We start from the raw sequence: 19,931 nt of genomic DNA on the forward strand, positions 1-19,931 counted from the left end.
AACCTTCCCCTCCTCCCACCTGGCTGGTGCCTCACCTGTCCCTTCCCCTCCCCCTGTCCCTGGGCTTAAAAGGAGACGGGACCATGCGGTCTGGATTCTGTTGGGAGCTGTTACAAGATTCAGAGGTCTACCATCCTGGAATAAAACTCTGGATTATAACTCTACAGCAGAATCCTCTCCTGTTTCTCTTCACCATCGCCTGAACCTTTTCCACCAGAGGTAAACTCAGTTCCTACTATGCCTGGATTTGTTCTGAGTGCCCAGCTGCAGCACCCAGCTGGCCAAAGGTATCTCTGGGGTGAAACACCACAGCTGCTGCCTTTGGCCCAGCAGCAAGGGTCAGACGAGCCCAGGCACGTCCCACCTGGTAATATTGGGATTAATATTCCATACCTGCTCCTCCTGGCCAGAGGGTTCTAGGACCCAGGAGGGAGGAGGAAAGCTCAGCTCCAATGAGCTCCTCAGGATCACACAGGATGATAAGCATGGCTGTAGGCAGTGCAGAAACAGATTTGGAGGCCTGCAGCGGTTTTGGGGCAAGTTCTATAACAGGAAGCAAGAGCACATGGCCAAAGGAAAAGTTGAAGGCAAGGTCACCTTTAATATCTCAGCACTCAGTGAATATGAACACCAGGGACCCCTCTGAATGAACCTCCAGGGCCAGGAGAGGACTTGGAGAAGGAGGTGGATGCATGGAAATGAGTCCTAGGAAAGTGATGGTTATGTATTAGATAAGAAGGACACTTTAATGACTCTGTGTAATTATGATGGGTAAACTGCCTGTTGTGAAGTCCTAAAGTCTCACCCAAACAGAAATATGGAGAGATCCTCCTGTGTATCCTTTGGAGGTAAAGAATTCCTGCTTCCTAAAGCTTCCCATTGTGTTTGAAAATTTATTCCGGCTGATTTTGGTATCACTCCCAATCCTCATCTCCACACCACTCTTCTCCCCATCCCATCCCGTCCCGTCCCGTCCCGTCCCGTCCCATCCCATCCCATCCCATCCCATCCCATGCCTACTTTGTGCCTTGAAGTGCTGCCAATTGGGCTGTCAAATTGGGACATTTGGAATCAGCAGCATCCGGTCACTTCCAGAAACCTCTGAGAATCTCCAGACCAGCCCTGGGCTGCCTTTTCCCGTATGACAGCCCCGCTCCTGCCCTGCTCAACCCAGGACCACGGGCAATGTCTCTGCTTCTCCCAGCCACTCCAGCTTTTGTGTTGTGGTGTGTTTTATGCTTGTTCAGTTTTCCCTCCATTGTTCTCTCAGAAAGTCCTGCCCTGTTACCAGTTTGTGTCAATCCCCAAACCCCTCCCCAGTTGTCTTGGTTACCAAATGTATCTTTCTTGTTCCCCACCCCTGGCAGCCTGCCTGTCACTCGACACCCCTGCCTCTTTTTCTAGAGAGTTTGGGCCAGGGTGTCGAGTGATTGGGTTAGGGGCCAGGGTCCCTCCCGCAACTGTGTTTGATGGGTTCTCCGATCATGCCAATCCTTAATGTATCCCTCTCTGATTTGCTATCTTTCACCCCTCCCACCCTCTGTAAAACCGAGGCTTTTTCCCTGCCTCGGGGCTCTCAGCTTCTTCCACCGAACCTGCACGTTTCCCTACCAATAAAACCACCCCCCCGAAGAAACTGAGGGTCGCCTCTTCATTTCATCCTGCGACTTCGGAGCTCTTTACTGCGGCCACACGTCCGCAAGGCTTGACATCGCCTTGGGCACAAAGCCCTGACTCCGGGTTGGGGAAGTGCCTTACTGGCTGGAGGTTGGCTGGACACTTATCTAGCCTGGGCGTTTCACTTTTCACCGGCCACTGCTCCACTTTTGTACATGAAAATTCACAATTTAGCAAAGAAAGGACATGAACAGCATTTAGCTGGAATGGTATCTCATGCCTGTTCCTTGCTTCCAGGCCTGCCCCAGTCAGGTGTCTCAGGCACTAAGAGAGCTGAGAGAGCAGCATTTCTGGCACATTTGCCAGAGCAGATGCAGACGTGTGTGCACACAGGCAGCCAGGCAGGCAGAGTCAGTGCAAGGTCCCTGTGAGCAATTGCCCTGGCAGGCAGTGAAATGCTCCCTGCGGATCCCTTTGCATCTCCTGCCTGTGCCAAGGGCTGGGCCTGGAGCCCTGGGGGGCTGGGCCCAGGAGCCGTGGGCGTTCGGGGATCAGCCGAGGGCAGCAGACGGGAGAGATCCCAGCTGGGAGAGGCCCCGGTGCCAGGGAGCTCCTGCTCAGCACTGCTGGGCCCGGGAGAGCTCCAAGGGTCTCCTTTGGGGCCGCTGCTCCCAGGGCCCCGAGGGATGGGCGTCACTGCCAGCAATGCTTCACCCTGGCCACGCTTGGGGCCGGCAGCTTCCTGTGACAGTGGCAGAGCAGGGATGCTGTGGCATCCAGGGCAGTCCAGTAATTTCCAAGGCTGTTGATAAAAGCCCAGGAGGTCGTTGGACAGCAGCAGCTCCTGGGAGCAGAGGGTGTTTCTGATCCGCGCCACAGGAGCTGAGCCCAGGGGCTGCTCCTCCAGGCTGAGGCCTCACAAGCACGGATCAGAGCCCAGAGCGGCCTGGAAAGGGGCTGGGGATGCACCAGCACAGGCAGGGTGACCCTGTGGGTATTTATTGATCAGGAGACTCAAGGAATCTCTCAGCCACTGTCCCAGGGTCCTTCAGCAGTGCAGTAGAAGGGATCAACAGGCTCAGAGCAGTGTGTCCATGGTGGGATCATTTCCAGAGGCAGTGTTTTCTTTTGGCTCCTCAAACACCCTCTTGATCGCCTTCCTTAGGGACTGCATGGAGGAGTGCTTCCTGCAGCTCTCCATGGAGCAGTGTCTCCAGCAGCTCCTCATGGACCAGTCTCTCTTCCAGCTCCCCACCAAGAAGTAGATGAAGGGTTTGATGCTGCTGGTGATGCAGGTGAGCAGGAAAACCACCTGGGAGGGTACAGCCATGTAACCGAGCTGCTGCAGAAGAAACCAGAGACTGAGGGGCAGACTGAGGAGGGCAATGAGGACGATAACAATGTCGAGCCTCTTGTGTTGCTGCTGCTGCTGGGAGCCAGTCTTGAGATGAATGAAGAGGATTGTGCTGGAGATGACCATGGGTGCAGCAAATAGGAAGAGGTTGAGGGCGTACATGGAGGTGAGGGCCACCTGGCATTGCTCCTGCTCGTGTGACTGGCACTGGGAAGTCACCGTGGGATTGACAGCGGTCACAACAAACAGGAGGACCCAGAACAGGATAGTCATCATCATCAACACCAGGCGCTCAGGAAGTTGGCAACCACAGAAAAACAGGCAGAGGATGGACCTGCACCTCTGAATGCTGATGAACATCAGCCGGTACAGCCCCATGGTGTAGGTGAACAGCGACAGATAGAAAAGAAAGCTCAAATATATCAGGGGCAGTATAGCAGAGCAGGACATTTCCTCCACAAGGAAGAACAGGGTTGAGGTAACCATGAAGATGAGGAAAAGGAAGTCGGTAATGGCCTGGTTGAAGACGAAGTCGGTGTTGGGATTAACGTGCAGGAGCCGGAGGAAAGCCCCATTCCCAGCCAGCCCACAGAGGCCGATGAGCAGGGTCACAAAGTGCATGGCCACGCTGGAGACATTGATCTCACAGTGAGCAGGTGTGTCAGTTGGTGAGGTGAAAAGAGGGGACACGGTGCTCACCTCCATGGATGGACGCTGGGCAGGCAGTGGGATGTGGCCCCTGGCTGTGGTCAGAGTGGATGGGCAGTCAGTGCTTGGAGAATCCAGGGATGGACCATGAGGCTCCTCAGCAGCTCCCTGCAGTGGGAAGGATTCAGTGGGGAGGGGTGAGATGTGCAGGGGAGGAGGGCGGTGGAAATGGTGGGGTGGGAGAGGGAGGTGGAAGAGTTGGTCTGGTTAGAAAGAGGCTGATAAATAACATAGAGAATAAACATTTTCAGTTTTTCTGAAGTTGTTCCAAAGAAAAATGGCCAAAATTTTAAAGGATGTCTTATAGATGGATAATGAGATGATTGGCTCTCACAGTTAAGGGATGAATACTGTGTGATTATTAAGAGAAGCTTGATTGATATATAATTATGTTATTGTAGTCTGCTGTTTAGATGTCCCCCGTTCACCCCATAGTCCCCTTCTCTCCCCTCTGTCCTGTTTCCCTCAGAGAGTCTGAGTCATCTAGGACAGGTAGAAAGAAGGTGTGTACAAAAGCTTGTTGCTGGGGGGGGAACAGGTGCAGCATGAGAACACCTGACCCTCGAGTCAAGTTGCAAGAAAGCAGGCTCCAGCAATAAACACAAAGAAGGGCTGAGTGACAGACTTTGGGAGGGGCCAGGTTTAGCTGATGCAACCCCCAGGGTATCAGAGGTGAAGGATCCATCTTGAAGATCAGCCAGACACATGGTGGGCAGCCATGAGGGAAGCTCCCAGGCCTGCTTCTGATTATTCAGTCCTTTTGTTGCATTTTTTGTTAAGGTTTATTAACTATTTAAAATTTAAAAAAGTGGGTGGTTGTTTCTCACAGGATGTGAAGGCTGGCACACAGGATGACAAACATGGCAGGAACTAGTGCAGAAACAGATAAGGAGGCCTGCAGTGGTTTTGGGGGAAGCAACAGTGCATGGCCAGAGGAAAAGTTCAAGGCAAGGGCACCTTTAATATGGCAGCATTCATTGAATATGACCACCAGAGAGACCCCGCTTAATAAACCTCCAGGATCATAAAAGGACTGGCAGGAGGAGGTGGATGCATGGAAATGAGTTCTAGGAAAATGGTGTTTATGTATTAGAAAATAAAAACTTTTTAATGCCAACATGTGGTTCTAATGGATTAATACCCTGTTGTAAAGCCTCACCATACACACAATACAAGGAGAGATCCCTCTGTGTCCTGTACAGGTCAAGAATTCCTGCTTCCTCATGCTTTGCATTGTGTTAGAAAGTTTGTTCTGGCCCATTTCAGTGTTAGGACACAGACGGGATGCACAGGAGAAGAGAGAGGAGCTGGGGAGGGCCCTGGGGTCAGCGGGAGAGGGTGGCAGGAACAGAGCAGCTGCTGCAGGAGAGGAAGGTGGGGTAGGGAGGAAGGCAAACATTCCACTGACCTGTTCCCTGTGGGGCAGCAGCAGGCAAAGGGCTCTGTGCAGATCAGCGGCGCTTCCTGGTACCTCTTGCTCCTTTGGGATCCATGTCCTAAAGCGGCTCCTGGCAGGTCAGGGACATGAAGGAGAAAGTGCCCAGGTCACCAGGAGCTCCCCATTCCCGTCCTGCTGGCTCCTCTCCGTGCCCTGTCTTGGTGTTGTTTTGCAAGGCATGGCGGGAGACTCAGAAATTTAATCTTTGGCTACGTCAGTATTTCACTTCCTGTGAGTTTTTTGTCTTGACCTTTTTTTTCCTGCCATAGCGGAAGTAGCCTGACATGCAGATTTCTTTGAATGAAATTTCCTCCTGATTAGAAAGTCTTTTCCAAATGGGACATTCTCCAAATGCTTCCCCTCTCTCTGCAGCTTTCTACCATTCCTCATTTATCTACCCTGAGGGGTCACTGTCCCTGCAGCAGCAGAGAGCTGCTGGTGGGGCTGGTGGTGCTGGGATGCTGCTGGCAGTGCTGGAAGTGCTCACAGCACTGTGCAAGCATCTGGCTGCTTCTCAGAAACACCTCCCATTCTGGGTTGATTTTCAGGATCATTGCCAAAACCTTCCCTGGCCCCAAGAAAGCAAACTGAGCTGAGAATTCCCATTCCTGTCATTGCAATGCAGGCTCACACAGCCCAAGGGAAGGACAGCACTCAGTTGCTTGCAGCCAGGTCAGCAGCACTTAGAGCCCACCCTGATTACTGTCAATCCCCTTGATGATGCAATGAAAGCTATCAGCGACCACATTTTGGGGTGTTGTGATCCCCTTTCCAGCCCTTCATTAGGACTCATCCTCCTCCTCCTCAGACATGGGAGCCCTTGTGTTTGTTTTTACCTGACCCCATCCGTCTGGGCAACCTGTGCCAGGGCCTCAGCACCCTCACAGGGAAGGATTTCTTCCCAATATCTAATCTGACCCCACCCTATATCAGTGGGAAGCCATTCCCCCTTGTCCTGTCACTCCATGCCCTTGTCCAAAGTCCCTCTCCAACTGTCCTGGAGCCCCATCAGCTCCTGGATCATGAAGTGTTTGCCCTTGAAAGGATTGGGCTGGTGAGGGAATGTGAGATTCCATAGCTGGGGACACAAACACGGTGTCAGCAGGGAAGAGAGGTGACAGTTCTGGTCCCAGGGCCAGCAGTTTCCAGCAGGAGCATCCCAGATCCCTGAGGCAAATGTCAGCCTGGGTGGGAATCATCTCACCTCAGCTTTCTAGGAATTCCTTGGAATTCACTGTTAGCTGCTGTCAGACTCCCAATGGAGTGTAGAGGATGACTCAAAGGAAACCTGCAACTTTCTAAGGATTAAAGCCAAGAGAGCAGCATGGATTTGCCTCTTCTCAGAAGAAATGCCATTGCTGAAATCCCAAATCATCCCTCTGCTGTGTGCCAGTGCTCCAGCTCACACACAGAATTTATTATTGCATGAATCTTGGAAACTGTGTGGTGAAGAAAGAACACCACTGAAATTGTGGCATACACATGGCAAAACTAGATTTGAATCAGATATCAAAGTTTAAGATGACATTTGTAGTGCAGGGTCCTTAGGATCCACCTTGGGCGATGACAGGGGGCAAGTTCAGGCAGTTCAAAAGACAAGATTTTGGGGTTGAGGTTGCTATAAAATAGAACAGAAGCTGAGATGGAGCCAAAGCGCTTTGGGCACAGGTGTGGTTGCTGGGGCTCTCTGCTGTTGCTCATTTCCCGGGCAGAGTGAAGAGCAGCTGAGGAGCAGAGGCCTGAGGCCGTGGCAGCTCTGAGACAGCTGCCTGTGTGTGAGAGCCCTGGGGAACACGAGGCAGCACGGAGAGCAGGGGCTGTGGCAGGAGCTGGGACAGAGCCCGCGCCGGGCGCCGCTCGGGCTCACCCCGCGGGCCACGCTCCCCTTTCCCAAGGGACCATTCCAGGGAAGCTCCTGCAGATCCCGGCCCAGGGACAGCAGCTGGAGGCTGGGAGCTGAGGGGAGTGCGCTGCGGGGAAGTTCTGCAGGCTGCCAGAGGAAACAAGGTCAGACTCTTCTCTTCCACCTTAATCAGGGCCCCCTCATTGGGTGGAACCTGGTGATTGATTTTGGGGGCAGAACTGAGGTTTGTAGGGAATTGAAAGCTATAAACAGTGTGGGAAAAGGGAGGGAATATTGAAACGAGTGTCCTGATAAAGGAATCCATCAGCTCAGTGACATCAACTGACACCTGAGAGTCCAGCTCAGATCCATCCCAAAGCCATTTGCTCTGTGACATCTCCATGGGCAATTCCTTCCTTCTCCACTTGTTTTCCTCCTCCAGCTGTGTCCTGTCCACAGCCAGGAAGGAGGTATCTCCCTGGCTTTTGTGCCAGGTAGCCCAGACCAGGCTCCCACATCCTAGTTGCCTTCTGTCCTGTCCCTCAGCCCTGCCTGTGCTGCTGCACATGGAAGCTGTGGCTGGGAAAAGATGGGAAAAGCCACGTTTGGGGGACAGCAGCGTTGCTCTGGTGTCTCTGTGTGTCACCCCTCCAGCTGTGTGAGGGCAGGAGAAGCAGCAGAGGTGTCACCATGAGCACTTTGTCCCCTGCCACGGAGGGAGCCAGCCCTGCCTGCTGGAGCCAGCCCGGTGGGAAGGCATCCAAGGGGAGCTGGAATGAGGAGAGCCACGGCAACTGGAGCCAGTGTGACCACAGGCAGTGGAGCAAAGTGCCTGTCCCACTGCTGCTGCTGCTGCTGTGCCTGTGTGGAATGGTGGGAATGGGGCTGTGCTCTGGCTCCTCAGCTTCTGCATGCACAGGAACCCCATCACCCCTTATGTGCTCAGCCTGGCCATGGCTGGCTTCACCTTCCTGCTCTCCATCATCATCATCCCCCTGGGGATATTTTCTGTCCCAGAGAGCTTCTGCCAGCAGCTGGGCTCGTGGGGTGTGACAGCTGGGCTGAAGGTGCCCATCCTCTTGGCTTTCACTGCCGCTGTCTCCTGTCTGACAGCCTCAGTGCTGTGACAGCTCTGTTTGTCCTCGCGTGTCCTGCTGGCCCTGCCACTGCTCGCAGTGCTTCCCCATGCTCCTGTGTGCCCTGCTCTGGCTGCTCTCCTTCCTGCTCACTGCCCCCCTCCATTGCTGCTCTTTGGTGCCCATGGCCTTGGTGCTGAGCTGCCTCTTCTCAGTGCTCAGCCTGGCCTGTTCTGCTCTGGCCCTGATGGCCAGGCTCCTGTGCTGCCCATGGAAACAGCTCCCAGGGAAGCTCTGTGCCCTGCTCCTGCTGCTCCTGTCATGCCCTTCCCCTTCTTCACTGCTGATTTTGGGCACTGGCTCTTGCTGAGGGCGTTTGTCTTCTCTGTCTTTGCCGCCAGCACCTCTCTCCTGCTCACCTGTGCCAAGAGCTCTGCCCTCCCTCTGATTCACTTCCTGGCTGGGAGCTGTGCCAAGGAATTCACCTCCTCTGGTAGTGTTGCCTTGCAGAGGGCTTTTGAGGCTTTTGTGCCAGAGCCAGGGCACAGGGACAACACAGTGGAGTCATCATCAAGTGGAATCATCATTAAAGATCCTCAGCATAAAATAGAACCATAAAATATCCAGAGTTGGAAGGGACCTACAAGGTTGATGGAGTTGAGCTCGTGGCCCTGCACAGGACATCCCAAGAATCCCAGCCTGTGCCTGAGAGCATTGTCCAAATGCTCCTTGAGCTCTGCCAGGCTGGTGCTGTGTGCAGTAGGGGCACTCCTGCCTGGGGTGGTAGTGAGTGACACGAGGAATCCTCATGGAATGCTTTGGGTTGTGTGCTGCTTTAGGGAAAATTTGGGAGGAAGCCTCTGAACAGGCTTCCTTTACTAAACAAATTCAAGCAGCCCCCCCCAACTTGTTTGGGAAAAGATTTCCTTAAAGAAAAGTGGAAAAAACTGTTTATTTAACAAGCAAAGTATTCACAAGCATAAAAAAATGAAAACAACATTAGACAATAAAATCTCCTGCTGTTCTGCAGAGGTGGCAAATTCAGCAAGAACTTGTTGTGGAGTGTAGTTTGGCTCACTCAGTGTCTTATCAGTCCCCATGGTGCTGGAAAATGCCGCGTCCCAGGCCCCGGTGGGCCACAGGTGTGAGCTCCCCGTGCTCTTCTGGGTTTTCAGTCCAGAGCAGGTTTGAACAGTGTGGTGAGCTTTGTGGATAATTGGCTAGCTGAGAAAGGCCACTTCGCTGTGATACCGTTGGATAAGGATAGGGGAAACAAGCTGGGGATTAAGCAACCAGTGTCCAATCACTGACAAAGGTCAGGGTGACCTTCGCTGAAACAGGAAGATGGGAGAGAGAATCGCTTGCCAGAAAATGAAGATAGCCTAGGTAGAGTAGCTATAAGAATGTAAACATAGAAACAAAATAATCCTTAGAGCATAGAAGTAGGTGTGGTTGATCTAAGTGTGCTTTAACCAATAATGAGCTCAGCTTTTCCAAAATGTATAAGCTTCATTAACACCAATATAAACATGTGTGAGCTATCAATAAACTTTGGGATTTGCTGTTCACGCATATTGTGTGCTGCAATTCTTCCGCTGTTCACGACAAATGGAGATCCCGAGATGTGATTCGCCAGTAGCCATGGTCGATCGGTGTAAGGAGTTCGGGTCCTACCGCAGCCGAGGACGGCGAAAGCACCGCTGAAAAAGGGAAAGTGCCGCCCCCTGGGTGAACTCATCGGAGACCCCGGCCGATACGTGCTGCCGAAACCTTGAAGGGCTGCAAGAAGCGCGCTGTTATCTTTAACATGGATAAAGAAAGGCAAGCAGCATATGATTTATTTACTGGCTTTTTACAAAAGCGTAAGGTTAAGGGTATAGATTTGCAGAAAGAGCTTCATGGGTTGTTAGCTCATGGGTATGCACAGGGACTTTTTCGAAATCCTCACACAGTGCATGAGTTGTCAGAGTGGCATATATTTGGGGATAAGTTGTGGCAGGCAGTCATAGATGATGATAAAACCGCGAGAAAGTTGGGAAAGTTATGGCGATTCGGGCATGATGAATTGCTGAAATATCAGGCAGAGGAAAGAGCTGCTCAGCAGGCTAGTGCAGCCCATGAAAAAACAGGAATTATGGGGACTGGTTTTGTTCCCCGTTACCCCCTGTTACGTCCACAGTCAATCTGCCGCCGGCGTCGCCTTCTTCTTTAAATGGCAGTTCCCCACCGACACCGGCGCCTGCTTTAAGCAACACGGCCCCGCCAACATCGGCGCCTGCGTTAAGTAGCACTTCCTTGCCGACTTCGGTTCCTGCTTTACACGGCAGTCCCCTGCCGGCACCTGCACCTAGTTTAAGCGGAGGCTCCCCGCCGACATTAGCTCCTGCTCTAAACACCAGCTCCCTGCCAGTATCAGCTCCTGCTTCAGGCAGCAGCTTCCCCCCTGTGTGTACTCCAGCAGTGCCGTCCGCGCCGCCTGCCCTGGTGTCAAACCCTACACCTCCTCCGCCTAGTAATGCGCCCATCCCTGGGTCAGAGTGTGACCTAGCAGGGGCCATTGCACAGCAGCGAAGGGAGGCATGGGTGGCGGTAGCGAAAGAATTCATGGACACGGGGGATGACGAAGCAATATCGGCTGCTATGGAAATTGCCTGTCCAGTGGTTTATTCTCCCCTGGCAGGGGGAGGGTTTCAGGCTACAATAACTGCTTTGGATTGGAAATTGTTATCACAGTTACGATCCACGGTTAGTCAATTTGGAGTAACCAGTGAACCCACAACACTGGAGCCTGCAGACGCCGCTCGGGAAACGGCAGAGCCAGCGCGCCCACCAGCCGCCGTGCCCAGACACAAGTAGCAGCTGTCACCGCTTCAGCTCAACCTGCCTCCAGCCCGCCACCGCCGGGAGCCTCGGATTGGACCTGGCAGCCGCAGCCACAGTAACCCTGATGACCACCCACCCAGAAAAGGTTCCAACTAGAGTGAAGGGACCACTCATTATTGATGGATTACCTATGGGAGCTTTGCTTTTAGGACGTTCCTCGGCTACCATGATGGGATTGTTTGTTTTATCTAGAATAATAGACGCTGACTATACAGGGGAGATTTCTATTATGGTGCATACTCTTTTTCCACCTATGCAAATCGAAAAAGGGCAAAGAATGGCTCAAATCTTTCAGCTGAAGATCATGGTTACGCTCTATTGTTAAGGTTGGCATTGTAGTAGCTATTGTAGCTTTGTTGTTAGTATTAATTTTGCCGTGTTTTTGTATATGCTTACAGAATATGGTGCAAAAGATGATAGCTACCGCATTTAATCAAACCATGCTTGTTCAACAGAAAAATGGGGGAAATGTGGAGAGCTTTGTGGATAATTGGCTAGCTGAGAAAGGCCACTTCGATGTGATACCGTTGGATAAGGATAGGGGAAACAAGCTGGGGATTAAGCAACCAGTGTCCAATCACTGACAAAGGTCATGGTGACCTTTGCTGAAACAGGAAGATGGGAGAGAGAATCGCTTGCCAGAAAATGAAGATAGCCTAGGTAGAGTAGCTATAAGAATGTAAACATAGAAACAAAATAATCCTTAGAGCATAGAAGTAGGTGTGGTTGATCTAAGTGTGCTTTAACCAATAATGAGCTCAGCTTTTCCAATATGCATAAGCTTCATTAACACCAATATAAACATGTGTGAGCTATCAATAAACTTTGGGATTTGCTGTTCACGCATATTGTGTGCTGCAATTCTTCCGCTGTTCACGACAGAACAGTTCCAAGCAAAAGGAAAGCAACAGTCCAGGGAACTTCTGAGCCTCAGCTAGTTAAAAAAATACCAAAAGCAAAGGAGATCTGTCTGTTGCATGTCTGTGCTGCAGACAGCACGGTCTGGGAGCAGGAATGGGGAGGAGTGAGCGCAGCTTCTGAAAACAAACTGCTGCATCTGCTCTCCCCCTCTTTGCTCAAGAACCAGTCTGAAATGGGCAAAACCTATTTCTGGGCTAAACAGGTGAATGGGAACACAATTCAGCTCATAAAGTCACCCCAGGACAAGTTGGAAGGAACAGTAGAGATCATCTCATTCCATCTCTCCTTCTTCCATGGGCAGGGACAACCAGGAAAGCTTTTGCTTTAAAGTCTCGCTCTTTTGAAAGGGAGCTCAGGTAGGGAGTGGCCTGGGTGACACTGGAGACAAGGAAGGTGCTGGGAAGCAGAAAAAGTACATGGAAGTATAATGGTCCTTCTGCACTTGCCTTGGGAGAAACGCCCTGGCTGAGTTGTTCTTCCCTGGACAAGAGGTTCCACCATGGAAAGTCTTTCCAATGGACAGGAGAAGGGAGTCAGGGAGAGAAAAACCCTCTTAGATGTCAAAGTCTCTTCTGTTAATTATTAACAACTCTGTTAATAAATGCTCCTTAGCTGTTTAACCTCAAGTGTGTCTCCAAAGCCTGGCTCCACACATGGTTTTCACTCTCACTTCCCTTTCCAGAAGCAGTGGCACGTTGGTTTCCCCTGGATTTAAGGCAGTGGGAAAAGGAGGGACAACTTCCCCCTGAGCAAGAGCTGTGGCTGCTGCCCAGGTCTCTCCCAGGAGGAATCAGGAGCTCTTGGCGGTGCCAACATCATCCCAGCCATTGCAGGCACGTGCCTTAGGAAGGGCTCTGGTATGAGACAGGTAGCTGCCCTGCTCCCAGAGCAGCCAGAGGCTTTGGAATGGGATAAAAGAAGGAAATGAGCCATTTTGGACACTGTTAAACAGGCACAGGCTCTGCAAGAAAGCCTGGTTGTTGTTTATTCTACAAATTCGGAAGGTGGGAACTACGACAGTGGAAAGAAACAAAAACCACGAATCCAAATGTGATTGAGGGGTGGTTCCAGAATGACAAAGATCAGGACAGGCTGGACTGTGGCTGAAGCTGCTGTGCAGAGTGGCTGTGCAGCTCCTCCTGAGGGTGGCCAGGCTCAGGATGGAGGTGCTCAAGGGCTTCCCTGGACACTGATGCTGGGGAACCAGAGGATGGATGGCCCCATTCTGCAGAAGAGCAGCATAACCCCCTAATTTCTGTGCAATTACATGGTCCAAGCATCTGGTGATGGGAAATTCCATATTCCATGTACTTTCTGGATACAGGCACAGGAGCTCAATGGAGTTCACTATCGACGCTGCACTTTACTCAGACAGATTCAGTTCTGGAATTCAAGAATGTGACAAATTCCCACGGAAAGGATAAGGGAATTTTGTTCCTCCCCAGCTCTGCAGCCCTACCTGGTGTCCCTTCCCATCACCTGGGAATGCAGGGCTGGCTCTGCGGGACAGAAGGGGAAGGATGCTCCCTGTGATCCCAACCCCTCTCCTGCCATCCAGAGGCACCAGCCCTGCAGGGATTTGGGAAATCACTGCCACCCTGTTCTCGGTGTGTCCCCAGGGATGAAGGTGTCCCAATCTTTGCAGGCAGGATCTCCCTGAAATCACCATGGAACTCATCTGCTGAGGCAAAGGAGAGGGAGTTCATTCCCTGGGGCCGAGGCCATGAGGGTGATTCCATGGGGAATAGAGCTGGGGAACAGCACTGAGCCCAGCTGCACTGCTTGGAGCCATGTGGATCCAGGAGGGAGGAGGAAAGCCATGCTGCAATGTGCTCCCTGCAGAGCATCCCACAAAATCACCCAAGGCAATGCTCCTGCTCCCTTGTCCTGCAGGAATACAGCACCACAGGGAGGGTGATCCCGTGGATATTGATTAATCAGGACCTTAAAGGACAGCCCTCCAGCCACTTTCCTGGGATCCTTCAGCAGAGCAGTGGAAGGGATGAGCAGACTCAGACCATCGTGTCCATGGCAGGATCATCGCTGCGGGCAGTGTTTTCTTCTGGCTCTTCAAACACCCGCTGGAGGGAGAGCTGGAGGGACTTTATGGAGCAGGGCCTCCAGCACCTTCCCAGCAAGAAGTAGACGAAGGGTTTGATGCTGTTGTGGATGCAGGCGAGCAGGAAGACAACCTGGGAGGGCACAACAATATAACCGAGCTGCTGCAGGAAATTGAAGAGGCTGAGAAGGAGAGTGAAGAGCACAATGAGGAAGGTAACGATGTCGCGCCTCTGGAGTTGCTCCTGCTGGGAGCCCCACTTGGCCTTAATGAAATTGACTGTGCTGGAAATGAGCACGGGTGCGACAAAGAGGAGCAGGATGAGGGTGTTCATGGAGATGAGAGCTGCCCTGCAGCGCTCCTGCTCGTGTGATGGGCACAGGAATGTCACTGTGGGAATGACAGTGAAGAGAGCAAAGACTGTCCAGTGTTTGACACTGTCCACCACCCTCACCAGGCGCTTGGGAGGCTCCCAGCAGTAGCAGAGCCAGAAGAGCATGTCCATATACCACACATCGCTGCTGTCTATCACCCACAACAGCCCCCAGTACAGGGACACCACTGAAAACTGGAAGAGGAAACTCAGGTACAGCTCGGGCAGGATAGGAGAGCAGGACACGTCCTCCACCAGGAAGAGGAGGGTGGAGGTGACCACAAAGAGGAGGAAGAGGAAGTCCATGACAGCCAGGTCAAAGAAGTCAGAGTTACGGCTTTTCAGGTTGAGGAGGCCGATGACAGCCCCGTTCCCAGCCAGCCCACAGAGGCAGATGAGCAGGGTCACACTGTGTATGGCCATGGTGGTGGCATCTGTCTCACAGAGATGATCTCCTTCAGTGGGTGAGGCAGGAGATGGGGACACGGTGGTCACCTCCATGGATGGACGCTGGGCAGGCAGTGGGATGTGGCCCCTGGCTGTGGTCAGGGTGGATGGGCAGTCAGTGCTTGGAGAATCCAGGGATGGACCATGTGGCTCCTCAGCAGCTGCCTGCAGTGGGAAGGATTCAGTGGGGAGGAGTGAGATGTGCAGGGGAGGAGGGCGGTGGGAATGGTGGGGTGGGAGAGGGAGGTGGGAGGGTTGGTCTGTTCGGCAGGAGGCTGATAAATAATATAGAAAATAAACATTTTCAGTTCTTCTGAAGTTGTTCAAAAGTAAAGTGGCCAAAATTTTAAAGGATGTCTTATAGATGGATAATGAGATGGCTGGCTCTCACAGTTAAGGGATGAATGCTGTGTGAATATTAATAGAAGCTTGATTGATATACAATTATGTTATTGTAGTCTGTTGTTTAGATGTCCCCTGTTCTCCCCATAGTCCCTTTCTCTCCCCTCTGTACTCTTTCCATCAGAGAGCCTGAGTCATCTAGGACAGGTAGAAAGAAGGGGTGTACAAAAGCTTGTTGCTGGGGGGGGAAGAGGTGCAGCATGAGAACACCTGACCCTCGAGTCAAGTTGCAAGAGAGCAGGCTCCAGCAATAAACACAAAGAAGGGCTGAGTGACAGACTTTGGGAGGGGCCAGGTTTAGCTGATGCAACGCCCAGGGTATCAGAGGTGAAGCATCCATCTTGAAGATCAGCCAGCCATGTGGTGGGCAGCCATGAGGAAGCTCCCAGGCCTGCTTCTGATTATTCAGTCCTTTTGTTGCATTTTTTGTTAAGGTTTAATGAAACTTTCAAAATTTAAAAAAGTGGGCAGTTGTTTCTCACAGGATGTGAAGGCTGGCACAGGATGGCAGTTGTTTCTCACAGGATGACAAACATGGCAGGAACCAGTGCAGAAACAGATAAGGAGGCCTGCAGTGGTTTTGGGGTAAATTCTGGAACAGGAAGCAACAGTGCATGGCCAGAGGAAAAGTTCAAGGCAAGGGCACCTTCAATATGGCAGCATTCATTGAATATGACCACCAGAGAGACCCCGCTTAATAAACCTCCAGGATCATAAAAGGACTTGCAGGAGGAGGTGGATGCATGGAAATGAGTTCTAGGAAAATGGTGTTTGTGTATTAGAAAAGAAAAACTTTTTAATGCCAACATGTGGTTCTAATGGATTAATACCCTGTTGTAAAGCCTCACCATATACACAATACAAGGAGAGATCCCTCTGTGTCCTGTGCAGGTCAAGAATTCCTGCTTCCTCATGCTTTGCACTGTGTTAGAAAGTTTGTTCTGGCCCATTTCAGTGTTAGGACACAGACGGGATGCACAGGAGAAGAGAGAGGAGCTGGGGAGGGCCCTGGGGTCACCAGGAGAGGGTGTCAGGAGCAGAGCAGCTGCTGCAGGAGAGGAAGGTGCGGTAGGGAGGAAGGCAAACATTCCACTGACCTGTTCCCTGTGGGGCAGCAGCAGGCAAAGGGCTCTGTGCAGATCAGCGGCGCTTCCTGGTACCTCTTGCTCCTTTGGGATCCATGTCCTAAAGCGGCTCCTGGCAGGTCAGGGACATGAAGGAGAAAGTGCCCAGCTCACCAGGAGCTCCCCATTCCCGTCCTGCTGGCTCCTCTCCGTGCCCTGTCTTGGTGTTGTTTTGCAAGGCTGGGCGGGAGAGTCAGAAATTTAATATTTGGCTACGTCAGAATTTCACTTCCTGTGAGTTTTTTGTCTTGACCTTTTTTTTCCTGCCATAGGGGAAGTAGCCTGACATGCAGATTTCTTTGAATGAAATTGCCTCCTGATTAGAAACTCTTTTCCAAATGGGACATTCTCCAAATGCTTCCCCTCTCTCTGCAGCTTTCTACCATTCCTCATTTATCTACCCTGAGGGGTCAGTGTCCCTCCAGCAGCAGAGAGCTGCTGGTGGGGCTGGTGGTGCTGGAATGCTGCTGGCAGTGCTGGAAGTGCTCACAGCACTGTGCAAGCATCTGGCTGCTTCTCAGAAACACCTCCCATTCTGGGTTGATTTTCAGGATCATTGCCAAAACCTTCCCTGGCCCCAAGAAAGCAAACTGAGCTGAGAATTCCCATTCCTGTCATTGCAATGCAGGCTCACAGAGCCCAAGGGAGGGACAGCACTCAGTTGCTTGCAGCCAGGTCAGCAGCACTTAGAGCCCACCCTGATTACTGCCAATCTCCTTGATGATGCAATGAAAGCTCTTAGGAACTACATTTTGGGGTGTTGTGATCCCCTTTCCAGCCCTTCATTAGGACTCATCCTCCTCCTCCTTGCACTTTGGAGCTCTTGTGTTTGTTTTTACCTGACCCCATCCCTCTGGGCAACCTGTGCCAGGGCCTCATCACCCTCACAGGGAAGAATTTCTTCCCAATATCCAATCTGACCCCACATTCTGTCAGTGGGAAGCCATTCCCCCTTGTCCTGTCACTCCATGCCCTTGTCCAAAGTCCCTCTCCAACTATCCTGGAGCCCCATCAGCTCCTGGATGATGAAGTGTTTGCCCTTGAAAGGATTGGGCTGGTGAGGGAATGTGAGATTCCATAGATGGGGACACAAACACGGTGTCAGCAGGAAGAGAGGTGACAGTTCTGGTCCCAGGGCCAGCAGTTTCCAGGAGGAGCATCCCAGATCCCTGAGGCACATGTCAGCCTGGGTGGGAATCATCTCACCTCAGCTTTCTAGGAATTCCTTGGAATTCACTGTTAGCTGCTGTCAGACTCCCAATGGAGTGTAGAGGATGACTCAAAGGAAACCTGCAACTTTCTAAGGATTAAAGCCAAGAGAGCAGCATGGATTTGCCTCTTCTCAGAAGAAATGACATTGCTGAAATCTCAAATCATCCCTCTGCTGTGTGCCAGTGCTCCCGCTCACACACAGAATTTAATAGTGCATGAATCTTCTTAGTGTGGTGAAGGTAAAGTACCACTGATTTTATGGTATACAAGGGGGAAAACTAGATTTGAACCAGTAATCAAAGTTAACAGGACATTTGTAGTGCAGGTTCATAAGGATCCATGTCAGGGGATGACAGGGGCAAGTTCAGGTAGTTCAAAAGACAAGATTTTGGGGTTGAGGTTGCTATAAAATAGAACAGAAGCTGAGATGGAGCCAAAGCGCTTTGGGCACAGGTGTGGTTGCTGGGGCTCTCTGCTGTTGCTCATTTCCCGGGCAGAGTGAAGAGCAGCTGAGGAGCAGAGGCCTGAGGCCGTGGCAGCTCTGAGGCAGCTGCCTGTGTGTGAGAGCCCTGGGGAACACGAGGCAGCACGGAGAGCAGGGGCTGTGGCAGGAGCTGGGACAGAGCCCGCGCCGGGCGCCGCTCGGGCTCACCCCGCGGGCCGCGCTCCCCTTTCCCAAGGGACCATTCCAGGGAAGCTCCTGCAGATCCCGGCCCAGGGACAGCAGCTGGAGGCTGGGAGCTGAGGGGAGTGCGCTGCGGGGAAGTTCTGCTCTTCCACCTTAATCAGGGCCCCCTCATTGGGTGGAACCTGGTGATTGATTTTGGGGGCAGAGCTGAGGTCTGTAGGGAAGTGAAAGCTATAAACAGTGTGGGAAAAGGGAGGGAATATTGAAACGAGTGTCCTGATAAAGGAATCCATCAGCTCAGTGACATCAACTGACACCGGAGAGTCCAGCTCAGATCCATCCCAAAGCCATTTGCTCTGTAATATCTCCATGGGCAATTCCTTCCTTCTCCACTTGTTTTCCTCCTCCAGCTGTGTCCTGTCCACAGCCAGGAAGGAGGTATCTCCCTGGCTTTTGTGCCAGGCACCCCAGACCAGGCTCCCACATCCTACTTGCCTTCTGTCCTGTCCCTCAGCCCTGCCTGTGCTGCTGCACATGGAAGCTGTGGCTGGGAAAAGATGGGAAAAGCCACGTTTGGGGGAGAGCAGCGTTGCTCTGGTGTCTCTGTGTGTCACCCCTCCAGCTGTGTGAGGGCAGGAGAAGCAGCAGAGGTGTCACCATGAGCACTTTGTCCCCTGCCACGGAGGGAGCCAGCCCTGCCTGCTGGAGCCAGCCCGGTGGGAAGGCATCCAAGGGGAGCTGGAGTGAGGAGAGCCACGGCAACTGGAGCCAGTGTGACCACAGGCAGTGGAGCAAAGTGCCTGTCCCACTGCTGCTGCTGCTGCTGCTGTGGCTGTGTGGAATGGTGGGAATGGGGCTGTGCTCTGGCTCCTCAGCTTCTGCATCCACAGGAACCCCATCACCCCTTATGTGCTCAGCCTGGCCATGGCTGGCTTCACCTTCCTGCTCTCCATCATCATCCCCCTGGGGCTATTTTCTGTCCCAGAGAGCTTCTGCCAGCAGCTGGGCTCATGGGGTGTGACAGCTGGGCTGAAGGTGCCCATCCTCTTGGCTTTCACTGCCGCTGTCTCCTGTCTGACAGCCCTCAGTGCTGTGACAGCTCTGTTTGTCCTCGCGTGTCCTGCTGGCCCTGCCACTGCTCGCAGTGCTTCCCCATGCTCCTGTGTGCCCTGCTCTGGCTGCTCTCCTTCCTGCTCACTGCCCCCCTCCATTGCTGCTCTTTGGTGCCCATGGCCTTGGTCCTGAGCTGCCTCATCTCAGTGCTCAGCCTGACCTGTTCTGCTCTGGCCCTGATGGCCAGGCTCCTGTGCTGCCCATGGAAACAGCTCCCAGGGAAGCTCTGTGCCCTGCTCCTACTGCTCCTGTCATCTCCTTCCCCTTCTTCACTGCTGATTTTGGGCACTGGCTCTTGCTGAGGGCGTTTGACTTCTCTGTCTTTGGCCCCAGCACCTCTCTCCTGCTCACCTGTGCCAAGAGCTCTGCCCTCCCTCTGATTCACTTCCTGGCTGGGAGCTGTGCAAAGGAATTCACCTCCTCTGGTAGTGTTGCCTTGCAGAGGGCTTTTGAGGCTTTTGTGCCAGATCCAGGGCACAGGGACAACACAGTGGAGTCGTCATCAAGTGGAATCATCATGAAAGATCCTCAGCATAACATAGAACCATAAAATATCCAGAGTTGGAAGGGACCTACAAGGTTGATGGAGTTGAGCTCGTGGCCCTGCACAGGACATCCCAAGAATCCCAGGCTGTGCCTGAGAGCATTGTCCAAATGCTCCTTGAGCTCTGCCAGGCTGGTGCTGTGTGCAGCAGGGGCACTCCTGCCTGGGGTGGTAGTGAGTGACACGAGG

General features: G+C 52.5%; 2 protein-coding genes and 2 pseudogenes across 2 annotated transcripts; 2 read left to right on the forward strand and 2 right to left on the reverse strand.

Moving 5' to 3' along the window:
• Window positions 1-581: 581 nt before the first annotated feature.
• On the reverse strand, window positions 582-14,815 carry LOC139590573 (proto-oncogene Mas-like). Its single transcript, XM_071428287.1, has 4 exons — window positions 14,768-14,815; window positions 5,088-5,187; window positions 1,021-3,787; window positions 582-705 (listed from the first exon to the last, which is right to left on the reverse strand). Exon 3 carries the CDS (start codon window positions 3,674-3,676, stop codon window positions 2,696-2,698), a length of 981 nt encoding a protein of 326 aa, XP_071284388.1. The 5' UTR covers window positions 3,677-3,787; window positions 5,088-5,187; window positions 14,768-14,815; the 3' UTR covers window positions 582-705; window positions 1,021-2,695.
• On the forward strand, window positions 7,549-8,654 carry LOC139590637 (mas-related G-protein coupled receptor member A-like; annotated as a pseudogene).
• On the reverse strand, window positions 12,780-14,783 carry LOC139590572 (mas-related G-protein coupled receptor member X1-like). The gene has a single exon (XM_071428285.1). It carries the CDS (start codon window positions 14,771-14,773, stop codon window positions 13,853-13,855), a length of 921 nt encoding a protein of 306 aa, XP_071284386.1. The 5' UTR covers window positions 14,774-14,783; the 3' UTR covers window positions 12,780-13,852.
• Window positions 14,816-18,743: 3,928 nt separating the features above from the next.
• On the forward strand, window positions 18,744-19,748 carry LOC139590638 (mas-related G-protein coupled receptor member A-like; annotated as a pseudogene).
• Window positions 19,749-19,931: the final 183 nt, after the last annotated feature.

Source organism: Agelaius tricolor, unplaced genomic scaffold (assembly GCF_023055355.1).
Source record: "Agelaius tricolor isolate 1412-34295 unplaced genomic scaffold, bAgeTri1.0.p SCAF_5, whole genome shotgun sequence".
Taxonomy (NCBI): Eukaryota; Metazoa; Chordata; class Aves; order Passeriformes; family Icteridae; genus Agelaius; species Agelaius tricolor.

What these genes read in the sequence shown, in the direction of transcription:
- LOC139590573 (XM_071428287.1), bottom strand. Translation starts at nt 3,676, where the DNA reads ATGGAGGTGAGCACCGTGTCCCCTCTTTTCACCTCACCAACTGACACA.
- LOC139590572 (XM_071428285.1), bottom strand. Translation starts at nt 14,773, where the DNA reads ATGGAGGTGACCACCGTGTCCCCATCTCCTGCCTCACCCACTGAAGGA.